At 37.0% G+C, this 15,019-nt stretch overlaps 3 protein-coding genes across 9 annotated transcripts; all 3 read left to right on the forward strand.

Moving 5' to 3' along the window:
• The first annotated feature begins 596 nt into the window (after positions 1 to 596).
• LOC111789778 (Calcium-binding EF-hand family protein) lies at positions 597 to 3,433 on the forward strand. 5 transcript variants are annotated; one of them, XM_023670465.2, is made up of 6 exons: positions 597 to 777; positions 913 to 978; positions 2,044 to 2,269; positions 2,352 to 2,548; positions 2,625 to 2,799; positions 3,093 to 3,433. In XM_023670465.2, the coding sequence occupies exons 3-6, from the start codon at positions 2,065 to 2,067 to the stop codon at positions 3,197 to 3,199; spliced, it is 684 nt and encodes a 227-aa protein (XP_023526233.1). In that variant the 5' UTR covers positions 597 to 777; positions 913 to 978; positions 2,044 to 2,064; the 3' UTR covers positions 3,200 to 3,433. The 5 variants fall into 5 exon arrangements, with proteins under 5 accessions (XP_023526233.1, XP_086978168.1, XP_023526234.1 ...); XM_023670464.2 differs by having other exon boundaries at positions 598 to 777; positions 2,008 to 2,269; XM_087122042.1 differs by lacking the exon at positions 913 to 978 and having other exon boundaries at positions 2,008 to 2,269; positions 2,625 to 2,880.
• Positions 3,434 to 4,200: 767 nt separating this feature from the next.
• LOC111791180 (uncharacterized) lies at positions 4,201 to 8,458 on the forward strand. 3 transcript variants are annotated; one of them, XM_023672423.2, is made up of 4 exons: positions 4,201 to 4,700; positions 4,810 to 5,446; positions 6,105 to 7,585; positions 7,999 to 8,458. In XM_023672423.2, exons 2-4 carry the CDS (start codon positions 4,840 to 4,842, stop codon positions 8,056 to 8,058), a joined length of 2,148 nt encoding a protein of 715 aa, XP_023528191.2. In that variant the 5' UTR covers positions 4,201 to 4,700; positions 4,810 to 4,839; the 3' UTR covers positions 8,059 to 8,458. The 3 variants fall into 3 exon arrangements, with proteins under 3 accessions (XP_023528191.2, XP_023528192.2, XP_023528193.2); XM_023672425.2 differs by having other exon boundaries at positions 4,202 to 4,903; positions 5,022 to 5,446; XM_023672424.2 differs by having other exon boundaries at positions 4,201 to 5,446; positions 6,198 to 7,585.
• A 786-nt stretch (positions 8,459 to 9,244) lies between these two features.
• LOC111790918 (ubiquitin carboxyl-terminal hydrolase 2) lies at positions 9,245 to 14,380 on the forward strand. The gene is made up of 3 exons (XM_023672048.2): positions 9,245 to 9,521; positions 9,860 to 12,582; positions 13,821 to 14,380. Exons 2-3 carry the CDS (start codon positions 9,866 to 9,868, stop codon positions 14,071 to 14,073), a joined length of 2,970 nt encoding a protein of 989 aa, XP_023527816.2. The 5' UTR covers positions 9,245 to 9,521; positions 9,860 to 9,865; the 3' UTR covers positions 14,074 to 14,380.
• The last annotated feature ends 639 nt before the right edge of the window (positions 14,381 to 15,019 follow it).

A 15,019-nucleotide genomic window follows, 5' to 3' on the forward strand; every position in this document is an offset into this window, starting at 1 on the left:
AAAGATTTGTCGATTAACACAAAATTCATTACCTTTTTCATCATCGTCTCTCCACCCAGAATGAGAATCTGGTCAGGTACCCTTTTATTGAAGGTCGCTCGAGCTTTTTCTGTGAGTTTGACATGGGTTACTTCAGTGTCGTAGTGTCTGGTACTCGAACATTGACCCGAGGTATTTTCTCTATCCCTTCTTACCCTGAAAAAACAGGGGCACCTTGTATCCTTGAACCGATAATCATCTTTCGACTAACCTAGCCTCCTCTGTCCCTCGGGACTAATAAGGGGTAATACAGGAATATTCATCGAGGCAAAGTCCCCATGAGATCGACATCTCTTAGATGCCCGTGCCAATAGAAGCTTAATTGAAAAAGCTAAACATTTTTTTAACTGTCGTGCTTTTCTTTAAATAATTTATAAGACGTCGATAGACACTTTTAGTCCTGACAATAATAATATTCGTTCATGCTACTTTTAATTTGTATTTTTTAAATATAGTTCTAATATAAATAAAAATATTAACTATATATATAAAAAAAATACAAAATTTATGTGTATATATATATATTTATTAAAGTTAAGATATTTAAAGCATAAGCATTTAGGATTGTAGGTGAGCAGAGCTGCTCTCTTGTCAAAGAAACCCATAATGGCATCTCCACTTTAGACCAAAGCGAAACCCGTTCCATTTGTCTTCTCTCCGTTGCCTTTTCGTTTCCTATTTCCTCCGCCGAACTTCAGACGAGCTTTCTTCTCAGTGTTTCCATGGAAGATTCATCTGGTGAGTACAGCTTTCTTTTTCTTCAGAGTCCATGTTGTCTCTTTCGCTCAGTCTTTTTGTTCTTGCTACTCGATGCTCATTTAATTCATCGCAGAGGAACAGACGGAGTGTTTTATTTTTTTGTTTATTTTGCAGTACTTCCGCGTAAAAGAATTTAATCTGTTCGTCGTCTTGGAGTCTATTTTGTGTGAAATTATCTATGTAAGTTCTGTATTTTGTTGTGTGTTGAAACAGAATTATTTGCCTTGTTGAATGGTTCGCGTCGTTTACGTCGATTTATCTGTTAATCGTGCCGATTGACGGTGCAATCTAGGGGTTAAATTTGATGTTCAATAGCATTTTGAATGATTTCTTTGGGATTACGTTAAGTTAATCTTGGAATTTGTTGTGAACATGAGTATCTGGTCGAAACCTCGAACTGAAATTGTATAGCAGGGTTGTTCACAATCGATAGGGCAAACGTCTGAGAGTAAGAAACACGCAAAAGGATAGATAGTTAGAAATTTGGAAAGAAGGCGATTTACAAGCGATGTAAGTAGCCTATAATTTGGAGGGAAATCTCGTGTCTCAGGCTTTGGGAAAGGATGGATTACTGGATTTTTCTTTCTCTTATTAGAATGTATTGATGCAATCCTACTCTTTTTCGTTTTTTGTTTTAATTTGTTAAACAACAACCAGAAAGAAACTTTGGAGCATATCCGAAGTTCTTATCCACGTTTCAAGTGGATGGGAAGTAGTGATGATCATAAGAGATACTTCAGAAATGTTTGCATATATAGCATTTCTTTTCCATTTTCATAGGCAAGCAACAGTTAACGTTGCAACTTGTATTGTTCTTAGGATGCTCAGTTCCTTGCTATCACAAATCTACCCAAAAGCTTAAGCTTATGGGTTATGGTCAATTTAATCATGTAAATACTTTACCACTCTCTCACGTGTTTGCTTCAAAATTTGTAGAACGTCCAACAAGTGAAAATCAATATTAATTGGGAAGGAAATAACATTATAGGAGTTCAAATACAAGATTTCCTACTCTAATACCATGTTAAATCATCAATCAACCCGAAAGTTTAAGTGGATAGGTTACGGTAAATTCAAATATATCACTACTTTAGCAAACCCTAAATGCTTATTTTCCATTCTCAAGTCTTTTTTTGGCTGTTTGACAACTTCTGGAATTGCTATTTTGTTCATAGGATATGCTGATTTTGTTTTCATTTGACTTGTCAGGCACACATTGATTTTCTCTTATCTTTTACTCTAAAGGAACGTCTCATTCTAGCCATCATGTCCAAAGTTGGAAACATGTTTTTGTGCTGCAGTTCATCAAATAAATATAACAGAATAGATGAAAAGCTTGGAAGAAAAATGGTTGAAGTCAAAAGAAATTTAGCTGGACATGACAATTTCAAGTCATTAAATGGCATAATCTTGAGATTTCCCCAATTCAGAGAGGGATTACAAAACATCAGGGGTGTATTTGAACAGTATGGTGAGCTTTATTTCAGCTGTATCACTCTTTTTGAGATTCTCCTGCTCTGGATTTTCTCACATTCTCTCTCTGTCTCTCACAGATGAAGATTCCAATGGAAGCATCGATCGCGAAGAACTCAAGAAATGCTTACAGCAGCTGCAAATGCATATGACCGAGGACGAAGTTGAGGATCTTTTCCACTCTTGTGACATTGATGGAAGTTCTGGAATACAGTTCAACGAGTTTATCGTTCTTCTATGTCTCATTTATCTCCTCAAGGACCAGCATTCGCCCACCGTAAGCACAAACTTTTCATTCAGTTTTCAATCTGTTTGTTATTCTTGGGCATAACCATCCGGGATGTTTGTTACAGAAATCAAAGCTGGGTTCACCTCAACTTGAAGCAACTTTTGACACCATAATCCAAGCTTTCATATTTCTTGATAAAAATGGTGATGGCAATCTCAACAAGAAAGAAATGGTCAAGGCTCTGAACGAGGCTTCTCCATTCGAGAGATCCCCTGCACGCATTACAAAGACTAGATTTCGTATTCCTCCCTTCATTAACAATTCTCCGTTTTCGTTTAACAAATCGTTCTAGACAATTTAAACATATCTGATCAAACAAGGCGTCAAATACACCTTCATACACATTAAACTTCCTTATTTTGACTTTAGTTCATTTTAGTTCCTCTACTTTCAAAATGTTTATTTTGGTTCTCGTACTTCAACCTCGATTCATTTTGGTCTCTATTCTTTTACAAACTAGGCATTTTAGTTGAATGTTCTGATACAAAGCCGTGCTTTTGTATTGATTTTCCACTTTTGTTGATTGATACAGGAGAAATGGACTGGAACAACAGTGGGAAGGTGAATTTCAGGGAGTTTCTATTTGGTTTCATTAACTGGGTTGGAATTGACACGGATGATGACCTCTCTCTCGAATGAAGTTATGGGACATCAAGACATCGTATAGACATGAAAGACGGCGGCTTCAAAATTAAGGTCAGGCTGATATGTCATATTCATAACTGAATGTTTGTTTATTTCATTTGGTGTATTGTAATTGTAATGTTCTGAATTATATTACATAATGTTATTCTTATTGTCATTATGTTATGTAATATGAACGTAGTTCAATTAATGGAGATAATTGTATGGATGATAAACCATCGTTTTTAAGCCAATGTCTTCACCAATTAAACTATATTGTCTTAAAAATTTGTTAAAAATTTGATAGACAGGTCTCTCATCCATCCCTACAGTTACTAAATTAAAAAAAATATTTTTTTTACATTGCCCTCGTCATTGTTATTTCTTGTTACATTTTAAGCTTTTCTAATGAATTAAACATTAAATATTTATGACTTAGGTATTTAATGCACGTGAAAATACAAATAACTAAAAATGTAGGGATCATAATTTTAAATGAAAATACTACTACTAGTCTAACTCTTTTTTTTTTTTTTTTTTTGTTTTTAGAAAATAATGAAAATAAATAACTTTCAATTCCATGTTTTTATAATTTTTACAAATAATTTTTACTTTTTGCTAATAAATTTTTAATTTTTAATTTTATGTCTAACGTATTTATAAATTTAAAAGTATTTAAATTTCGCTCAAATTGGATATAATTTAGTAACATGTAAAAAATATTAATTAATGGATTATACAAATAGTTTTAATATGTTATACGAAATAATTGACATAATTAAACATATTTGAGGCATTATTTTAATATTTTTGGAGTATTTCGTATAATTAATATATATATATATATATATATATTTAAAAAATAGATAATTAAATCTCAGTCCTCTCATTAGCGTGTCACGCGCTCTGAGGGCGTGGACTAATCGTCAAGATCATTAAGAAACTTAAAGCCACGTGGCAATCCCGCCGGCGCCGCATCTGGCATGGAAAATATAAAGATTAAATCGACTCAGCTTCACTCAGCTCGTTTTTCTTTTTCTTTTTATTTTCAAAACTTCTCTGTATTTCTCATCCCATTTTCCTCAGCATCATGATCCTCTACCTCACACGACGTTACTAAATCGACTTTTATGGAAAGTTAGTAGGGTTTTTATACTCGAGAAATCGAAAGTGGAAACCGCCACCATTGAATCATTTGATTTTCTTTTCCATTTAACTTTCCGATTTTTCATTTTCATCTACTAATTTAATTGTTTTCGTTATCGGAAGCATATTGTTGTGAAGTTGCTGAGAGTTGAAAGCTTATGGAAGTTCGAAAGAAACGCTGATTTCTGTTCGGTTTTTATTCTTCCTCTGTTTAAGTTTTTGTGATTTCCATTTGCGACCAGTGATGCTCACTGTGGTGGAGTGAAGTTTGCGGTTGGATGTAGATTTCGAAGTGAAAGTTGTAGCTCTGAATTGTAGATTCAGTAAGGGACTCGTTCGATTTTCTGAACTTTTCACCGGCGAAAACGAGGTTTATTTTCTATTCTGTTGTTTTTTGTAGCTTGATTCATGGTTTCAATCTTATTTCTGTTCGTCTAGCGACTAGAAAAGTAGTTTTTCGTATTTGTTTGATTGGATAGCATTGGACGTTGAAGTTATTCTTGTGGAAAATGGCTTGTGAAGCTGTACAACTGTGGACATTTAATGGATTAGTGGCTGCGTTTCTTGATCTTGGTATAGCTTTTCTTTTATTATGTGCAACGAGTCTTGTTTTCTTTACATCCAAATTTCTGGCGCTGTTTGGGTCATGTCTGCCTTGCCCTTGTGATGGACTATTTGGGAACCTTGGTAGTGATCACTGCTTCCAAAAGTTGCTAGTGGATTGTTCGTCCAAAAGAATATCTTCAGTCCTACATTCAACTAGAGAAAAGTTCCCATTGGATTCCATGTGGGATCAAGAGCCAAAATGTTGTTTTAAGTCGATGTCGGTGCACGAGAGGAATGCAAAGGAGGCGTGTGTTGAATTCGAAGGTGAAGCATCAGGTGATTCCTGGTTTAAAACCAGATCACCTCGAGGTATGATTTATGGAGACGTTCTCAATGTCAACGAATCGCATTATAAATGCGGTGTGGGTGGCAGGAAGATTGCATCAGTGTCTCTGAATGACGTTTTTCAGTCGGATGTGGAACTGGAAGACCTTTGTCATTCTCCTTCAAGCTTCTGTGGATTTGGGGATAACAATAACGAGGATGGCTTCTTTTCTGTTGATACTGGAGGTAATGAAATTTAATGTGTACCATTTGTCATTCTTTCCCTGTTAGATCAACTTAAAAAGTCATGATCATTTATGCGAATTGAATTGCCTTTTCATGGCAGCTATGAGCTTATTAGGATAGCAAATGGCTGATAACTCTGTGTCTTCTGAACTTCATTTTTATTGTAGTGTAGCATTTATGCATTATGCTTAGGACCCTTAACTGTTTTTGGAGATTGATTGGAAAGTTCGGTATTGGAAACCGAATATGTTTCGAATATGCATCTTGGACGTTGAGATCATAAATTTTGATGTTTGGGAGAATTTCCGTTTGACAAGTCTGATATTTTGAATTTTCAAGTGAATGTCGTGAAGAATGCAGCAAAAATTTGTTTTTATTTGGTTTTGCTCATTACTTTGTTCCTTATTTACGCTAGCTAAGCTAATAAATAGTAATTTTTCCCTTCAATCAAATAAAAAAGCTTATTGATTGATTCAGGGCGCGGTCCTCCTTCTTAGAACCGATTGAGGGGGGCCTCGGCCCTGAAAGGGAAAAGTGGCCAAGCAGTAACAGTGTTTTCTAACGGAAGTTTTAAGTTTCCTTGTAAGAGAAATTTTGCATTTTCTTCATAATTTTTCATGGTGATAACTGCAATCTTGGTGTTCTGATAACATTGTAGATGAAGGGGAGGCTTCATTAGACAACAGCAATCAATATAAAGTATTTCCCGATCTCGAACTGGATGATTCTTATGATGAGAAAATATGCGCAGAGATGTATGGAGCATCTGCTGAAGAGGCTAGGAACAACTGCAGAGGGGAGTTATGCTTGGATGGTAATGAGAGTGATAGAATCAAACTATTGGCACAATCACTCGAAGAAGAGCAGAAAGCTCGCGCTACCTTGTACCTGGAGCTCGAGAAAGAGAGAAGCGCTGCTGCCACTGCTGCTGATGAGGCCATGGCTATGATATTACGTCTTCAAGAGGAGAAGGCTTCTATAGAAATGGAGGCTAGGCAATACCAGAGGATGATAGAGGAGAAAACTGCTTATGATGCTGAGGAAATGAGTATTCTTAAAGAAATTCTAGTGAGGAGAGAGCAGGAAATGCATTTCCTGAAGAAGGAAGTTGAAGCTTTTAGGAAAAGTTTCTTTGATAATGATGGAGTGAGTGTTGATATGCTTGACTCTGAATTTACACCCCCATGGCTTGAATGCATCAATGGATCCATTACAGACAAGCAATCTCATGAGTTACCATCAGTGGAGTCACGAAACTTAATTTTTGAGTTCGGGGAAGAGTCCCCTTCGATTCAAGCGGATGAATTCGCTGATGCTGCGAAAGCTAGTGGCGTGTTGTTGCACCAAGTTGCCGATAATTTCGAGCTTAGTGAAGAGATTGACAACGAGTTACAAGGAAAGGGCTTGGTGGAAGATAAAAATGTATACATTGTACCAGGAGAAGTAAATGAACTGGAGCCATATCCGAAAAGCAATGTGTCGAATGGCCTAGGTAAGGTCGAGCAGTGCACAGAATTGACTGCTGATGAACAAGAAAAAGTCTACGACGATTCATTTGACGGGTTGGCATTTGCGGAAATAGCTCTTCCTTGTGTTGAGTATAATTTGGAAAAGCATGGGAACCATCAAAAGCAGTGGACAAGAGATTTCAAATCTGTGAATGATACAGATGCCTGTCCTCATGATATTCATGTCATTGAAGATGAAGCTAGAATGCCCAATGAAGCAAGTGCTAATGCTCGTAAAGAAACATCGGTTAATGGTAGCTCGAGTATTCCAGTTAATTGTGATAGTTCATCCTTCAGTTCGTTGCAGAATGGACTAGACATCACGAGAAGCAGCTCAGATGCCACTGGAAGATTTCCACCAATGGCTCGTTCTCGAAGCAATTCCTTGCGTTCTGAATTGCGTAGAAACTCGATGTCTGCTGTCGATTATGAAAGGTCGAAAATCGGCAATGAAGTTGAGTGGCTTAGAGGAAGGTTAAAGATTGTTCAAGAGGAAAGAGAAAAGCTCAAGTTATCTGTGGAGCAAAAAGAGAAGGAGAACAATCAATTGCAACTTTTAGAAAACATAACGAAGGTGCTGTCGGATCCTGGAATGGCAGCTCTGCAGGCTCCATTGCCTCCATCCTCTAAGGTACATTAACCAATCTTCAGTTGATATTATTAATACGCTACGTGCATAGATCTATTAGAAATCACGACTCTCTACAATGGCATGATATTGTGCACTTTGAGCATAAGCTCTCGTGGGTTTGATTTTGGTTTTCCCAAAAGGTCTCGTACCAATGGAGATGTCTTCCTTACTTATAAACCCATGATCAACCCTTTAATTAACCGATGTGGGACTCCTCTCCCAACAATCCTCGACAAGATCTATACCTTCTTCTAATGTATTGTTTAACAAATCTAACAGATCAATGCATTGTAGAATGAAACCTTATTTTATCATTCAACTCGGTCCAAGAAAAACCATAAATGCTCTGCAATTCTAAAATTCTGCCTGCCTTTTAGTCGTTGTCAATCCATTCTTGATGGCTTTGTTTTCAGGATGTGTCAAAGAAACGTTGCTGGCGAAGCTCATCCTTAAGCATTCACAGAAGCAGCTAGCCAGTTTGAAGTCCCACCAAAAAAACGAAACGAAACGAAATGAAAGCACCATAGCCGAACACGATACAGCATCCTCCAGGTTAGAAATTCTAGTCTTTTTGCCCCACTGCCATACAAGACTACAAGACGTGTAAATTGAGAATAACTTGACAGGTTATGGCTTAGATCATAGGTACTTTTTCTGTAAGTTCTGATGTGGGGTGATAGATATTGGGATATCGAGCCTCCTATAAGCTATATTTAGTAAATTGAAACCCTGTATACATCCTGTGCTTACAAAACATACTTTCTTCCTTTCTTCGTTCTCTGTATTCTGTCTTCTGTCTTGTATTCTGTCTTCTGTCTTGTTGAACGTACCTGAAGTCATCAATACAATTTTTAGCTAATATTCTTCTTCAAATTTTCTCTCTCCTGTTCTATGTTCATCTTGATCGAGTGTACGTTCTTGAGCGATCCTTACAATAAATTGTAGTTGTCATATTTATAACCGTTAGATGGATGAAAATGAGATGGGAAGATGTTTTTTCGTTGTTCATCTAAGAATTTGTAGTAGTAGCAACAACCATATTTTCTCGATTCAAATAACTTTATTGACGTCCTCAAACCTCGAAGTTGGGAGGATCTTAGATTATGAACTCATTGAAATTTTCTTAGGGTTGGAATATTCTAAATCTTAAATGAATTCAACTCTTTAAATTTTAAAAAATTAAAAAAATTAAATTAATTCTTTAAAAATTAATTTGAAAATAGGATTTTAAATTTCATTTTATAAAAAATATATTAAATTAAACTTTTGAATTGTTAAAATTTACCAATTTACTATGCAAAAAAATATTTAGGGAATAAATTGTTTTTTAAAATTTGAAAGTTCAGTTCGATGGTATTTTTTTTTTTTTTTAAAAAAGATCTTAATCATTAAAAAAAATAAAATATTACTAATATGTAAAATAATATATAATTTAAAATATCATCCACTTATTTCCAATCAATTTTAAATTTATTATTTATAGCCTTTTTAATATAAATTTTGAGAATAAAAATAATTTTAAATAATTAAATTAAGATTTATTGAAGTATAAAAATAAAAAATTTACGTGTACAAAATAATTATAATTTAATTAAGAATTATAATTTGCCAACGAAATTATTAATTGAGCCAATTTATTTAAATATTCTCACCCCTTTTATTACTATTTCTCTGCTGCTGAGACTCTCCGTTTCTCTCTCCTCTCATCAGAAGCCCTCAGGCCTCACTAATCCGACGCTTAGAGCCATCTTCATCGGCCAGATTAAGAAGAGTTTTAGTAGCAGCAGCGGGAATGTGCAGGCTTCTCTCCCTCCTTCTCAATCTCTCGAGATCTTGAAGCATTGTTCTTGAATTTTTCAATCTCCATTTCCTCATGTGATTGCTGGTTTCGCTGTAAATTTTCATCAGCAGTCTTGGTTCTCTTCACATCTAAAAGGTACAGGATTTCGACTTCGGTTCTTATTTTGTCTTGACCTCTGTGATTGTTCAGAAGAAGCTCTTGCCCACCGTTTTCAATTTGAAATATTGTTCTGGATCTTCGTTAGGATTAGAAGATGATGCGCCTGTAGGTTCTATGGATTGTGTATAAGTTACCGGGATGGCTGATTCTGAAGTTCCTCGCGATTGTTCGATTTCGAGGGGGTGGGGTCTTTTATTATTATTGTTGTTGTTGTTGTTGTTGTTGTTGTGGTAGCAGATTTTGTTTGATTTGATTATGTTACGGACAATTTTTGCTTCATTTGTTTCTAGTAGTATCTCAGAATCTGTTTTCAGGGAACCATGGGGAAGAAAGTTAAGAAGAAGAACAACCGAGCCCCTCTGAAAGAGAAGCGGGTATCTTCAAGTTCACCGAGGAAGGTGCCCCAGCGAAGCAGCCCAACGGTGGAGATTGCTGTTGAGGATGTATCAGTTGTTAAGGAGAGAAGCCAATGCCAGCACCTTGATAAATGCTTTAATTTCAAAGAGTTATCATCGAAACTTGCGTCCTCGGAACCTATTAGCTGTGAAGATTGTCAAGACAGTTCAGCTGATAGAAGGGGGAGTAAGGGGAAGGCTAAACATGGGAAGAAAAAAGGGGGAACTTCTGTGGATGTAAAACCTGATGCCAAAGCAATTTGGATTTGTTTGCAGTGTGGCCATTATGCCTGTGGAGGTATTGGACTTCCTACCAACTCTCAGATTCATGCCGTTCGACATGTCAGGCAAACTCGACACCCTGTGGTGATTCAGTTTGAAAACCCGCAGCTTCGATGGTGTTTCTCTTGCAACAAATTACTTCCAGTAGAGAAAACTGATGAGAATGGTGAACAAAATGATGGCTTGTCTAACGTGGTGAAATTAATTAGGGATCGATCGATCAAAGCCTCGCCTGTGGACATTGAGAACACATGGCATTCAAGCAGTGAAGTTACAGCTGCAACTAAATCAGAATGTTCAATGTTAAGTGATCTGGACGGAAGAAATCATTATGTTGTAAAAGGATTGATTAATCTAGGTAACACTTGTTTTTTCAATTCAATCCTTCAAAATATATTGGCCATTGATATGTTGAGAGATCATTTTATGAAATTGGAAGAATGTGTTGGACCTCTAACTATAGCCTTGAAGAAGATCTTTATAGAAGCAAGAATGGAAGGTAGAATGAAAGGTTCAATAAACCCAAGATCGGTTTTTGGCTGCATCTCTTCCAAAGCCCCTCAGTTCAAAGGATATGAGCAACATGACAGTCATGAATTGCTTCATGCCCTGCTTGATGGATTGTCTACTGAAGAGCTGACTTCGAGGAAGATGACAAAGTCTAAGGAAGAGAGAATGTCTGGAAATCCCACTCCTTCTTTTGTTGATGAGATGTTTGGGGGGAAAATATCAAGTGCTGTATGTTGCAAAGAATGTGGCCACACATCAACAGTTTATGAACCATTTCTCGATCTTTCTCTTCCCGTTCCAATGAAGAAACCTCTGGCCAAAAAGGTCCAACCAGTCTCTCGGGCAAAGAAGACAAAAGTGCCACCTAAGAGTAGTGGAAAGACGATTCGTAAAACTGGCAAGCCTTCAGATGTTGTACCAGTTCAAATTGCCTCGCTCCCATCATCCAGTAATGAGCTTTCCCTTGCATCAGAGGCCAGCGCCACCAGTAGCACAACTACCATCACGGAGAAGACTTTAAGTTCTCAGAATGTCTCAGATGTTAAAGAGCCTGAAAAAGAAGTTTTGATTGAGAATGGAGGAGAATGTGCTTCAGATAATTTGACGTGGATGGATTTCCTTGGACCAGAACTAACTGTCGAAAATTGTGATGTTTCCACTACTCAGGAGTCTAAAAATAACGTCGAAGTATTTATCAGTGACGATTCACAAAGCATCTCTGGGTCGGGTATGCAGGTGTCAACCCTTCACAATGAACCCAATCAAGGACCAGATTTTTCTTCAGTGAATTCGTGGGATGAATCCCCTTTACAGGTTCAAGCCTCTGAAGTTTTGCTGCTCCCTTACAAGGAAGAGAGCTCCACTGCTGAAGTAGCAAAAGCAGATGATCAGGCTTCCTCATCAATTTTGGGATGTGCTCAAGATGATTTTGAGGGATTTGGCCTTGGTGATATGTTTGATGAGCCTGAAATCCCCATAGGGCCCATTGCGAGGCCCTCCGCCACAAATGAAGTTGCAGAGAGTAGTTTTGTTAGCGAGTCTGAGCCCGAGGAAGTCGATAATACTAATGCTCCCGTCTCTGTGGAGAGTTGTCTAACTTATTTCACGAAGCCAGAACTTCTGTCCAACGAAAATGGATTTAACTGTGAGAAATGCTCAAAAAGGCTACAACAACAAAGGTTGGAAATGAAGAAGCAATCAAAAGTTGCTCGCAAAGCTGTAGCAAATGGATATCAAACTGATGTAGGGGGTGATATATCTAGTTTCAACGTGGACTCTTCAGTTGAAGTAAAGAATCAACGAAATATGAACTTAATAAATGGTTCTATCAGTCATAGTAGCGGCGAAAGCTCGAATTTGAAAGAAAATGCAGATAGCTCCGGTCGAGATTGCACAAAACCTGTCAATTACCAGAAAGGCAAGATGGATTCTCTTGTTTTGAATGAAGATGAAGCTAAGGTTGACATAGATATGAATCCTGGCCTAGCATATTCTTCAGGTTGTAATAACACTAGCAATCAAGAGAATTCGGATGATAAATCCAGGTCTTATCTTTCCAACGATGATCCTAAAGGCACGGGACTTGCAAAAACTAATATTGAGCCCCTGAGTTCACAAATATCTGCCGAGAACCAACCAGAAAAAAGTGAGGATTGTGAGATGAATTCTGATTCAACAATTGTGTATGTGAAAAGAGATGCAACAAAGAGGTTTCTCATTCACAAGGCCCCTCCTATCTTGACAATTCATATAAAGAGGTTCAGTCCAGATGCTCGGGGTCGTTATAGTAAATTGAACGGCCACGTCAAATTCAAGGAAACAATTGATCTCAAACCATACATGGATACTAGGTACCAACTTCATCCTTTTATCCTGTTGCACTTTACATTTTTTTCAATTCCCCAAAAGGATTGCTTACATCCTTTTAACCTGGATAAAAATATCAATTTGCCAACTGCTACCTCTTCTCATATCCATTCAAAGGACCTAATTTGCCATACACTTTGTTAATGTTTATCAGTATACCCAAATGGCATGTTTACTCCATGTTGCTTTCTAAGTGAAGTGCTTGTAGATTCTTAGAATTTGCATCAAACTATACAAGGTTACTTTGAAAGGCCAGCTTTGGTGGATGCTGATGTTAAGCAAAACACAACGTAAAATTTTCATAACCACTGTTGTTGACTAGACTAGATCTATAGGCTCCTCTTTGTCCAACTTATTATCAGATCAGAAGCTGCGCTTCAATGGTATAGGCACCATAATATGGAACCTTGAAGCACTCTTATCATGATCTTGAATTTACCGGTAGAATGACGATGATCGTGGAAGGTGATAGCATTGTCATTGTTTTATGATTGCTAATGAAATCACGACTCTGATCATCATCATTCCACTGCATTTTATCTCTGATTCTGATAATTGCACTTCCATTTAATCTCCACTTCTCCGTTAACATAACTTTTGTACTCTCCTTAGCAATTGGAGAAGCTTTTTGTAGATCCTTTGTTATGAGGCTAAAAACGCTTAAATTTCACACTATCAAAGAAAACGTTTAAAGAAAAATATAATAATTGAGAACCCGATCTGAGAAAATGGTGAGGGTGTATACAAAGAAAAACTTTGCATTGGAAACTTTGATTCGCCCAAGCTGTTATAGCTCATGGGTGTTTCATGAACACGAAGAGTTATGGCTTATACTGTTTTTTTGCCATGTGGAGTTTCATACACTATTGACACCAGTGCACAGAATTCACCAAGTGAGAGTACATTTCCATAGTGCCCCCGAGCCGAGGCTGGGGGCCGAGGCTGCAGTCATGCTTCAGAGTTCCTTGTCTTGCATTGAAAAGAAGTATTCACCACTGGTTTTTTATATCATGTATAGATCCTCAGTTGTAACTTATTTCCTTCTTGGTTATACTATGGTGGGTACAGATGCATACTGAAATGATATAATAGTTTACCTTCGGGTTTGTTGGAGAGTTCAACCAATATGAAAGCTGAGTGAGGATTTGATGATTAGCAGTGACTGAATTTGAACAATTGTACGGTAATACAACATTAACACCATATTGTTTTATGTTCCCAGGTGTGCAGATAGGGACAAGTGTAAATATCGGTTGGTCGGGGTCGTGGAGCACTCGGGATCTATGAGAGGAGGCCATTATGTTGCATACGTTAGAGGGGGCAACAGGAAGAGGAGGAATGGGGAAGCTGAGGAAGAGGCTTCTGTTTGGTATTATGCAAGTGACGCCTGCGTAAACGAGGTTAGCCTGGACCGAGTTCTTGGCTGCGAGGCATACATCCTATTTTATGAGATAACAGGTCAAATCTTTGGCTAACACAACACATGCTTTTACTTCTTCATAACTTCCAACAGAAGACAGGAAAGAGAGAGAGAGATGGAGAGAGAGAGAGAGAGAGAGAGAGGCAGATGAGTGTACACCTTTTACAATAGAATTTTTCCTCCCCAGTAAAAATCCATTCTTTTTGATCTATTAGATCTAGGCTTTGAAATATGGTTATCACAAAATTTGTCTAATTGCCATTGCCAATCGAGGGGGTGTTGGGGCTTTTGAGGTCTTGGCTTTTATCACCCTGGATTTTGTTATATGAGATATGTGGTTGCTCAAATTGTTTCTTTTTCCATCTATTTTTTTCCCTGACTTTCTTAGAAGTGAGAACATTTATCTTGACAGATTAGTATTAACAAATCCAAATTTTGAGTATACGTTTCAATGACACTTAAAAAAGTTAGTGAATTCTTCATTCCTTTTTCTCAGGCTCGAATGTGCTTTTGAAACGACATATAAAATAATATCGACTATAATAGCTGCATTATCACGTTCAATCTCTATTTGGATTCAGTCTCGATCCCTCATTTTGACAACTTTCGAAGATAGTGGAAAAAACTCAATAAGTAGTTTGCTTCATAAGGACCATAATGACTATGAAATGTGAATTCAAAAATCTATATAATAAATTATATAAATTTGAGATATTTCTAGTTGAAAATCTATTATTCACAATGTAGCCTATTATTCACAATGTACATTCAACATTGAAAAATCTGTCTTCAAAATTAGATCATATAAATTCGAGATATTCTCTTTGATATATTCGACGCTGAACAATTGACAATCACATTAAATCAGATTCATCAAATAACTTTTCTTTGATAACCCAACTTGTCTATAACTTTTCTTTGATAACCCAACTTGTCTAGAATCGTCTATGAAACAAATGGGCACAAAATGTTAATAGGGTTGTGTACCCTTTTGCTCTTTG

Source organism: Cucurbita pepo, chromosome 3 (assembly GCF_057944985.1).
Source record: "Cucurbita pepo subsp. pepo isolate OVF chromosome 3, ASM5794498v1, whole genome shotgun sequence".
Taxonomy (NCBI): domain Eukaryota; kingdom Viridiplantae; phylum Streptophyta; class Magnoliopsida; order Cucurbitales; family Cucurbitaceae; genus Cucurbita; species Cucurbita pepo.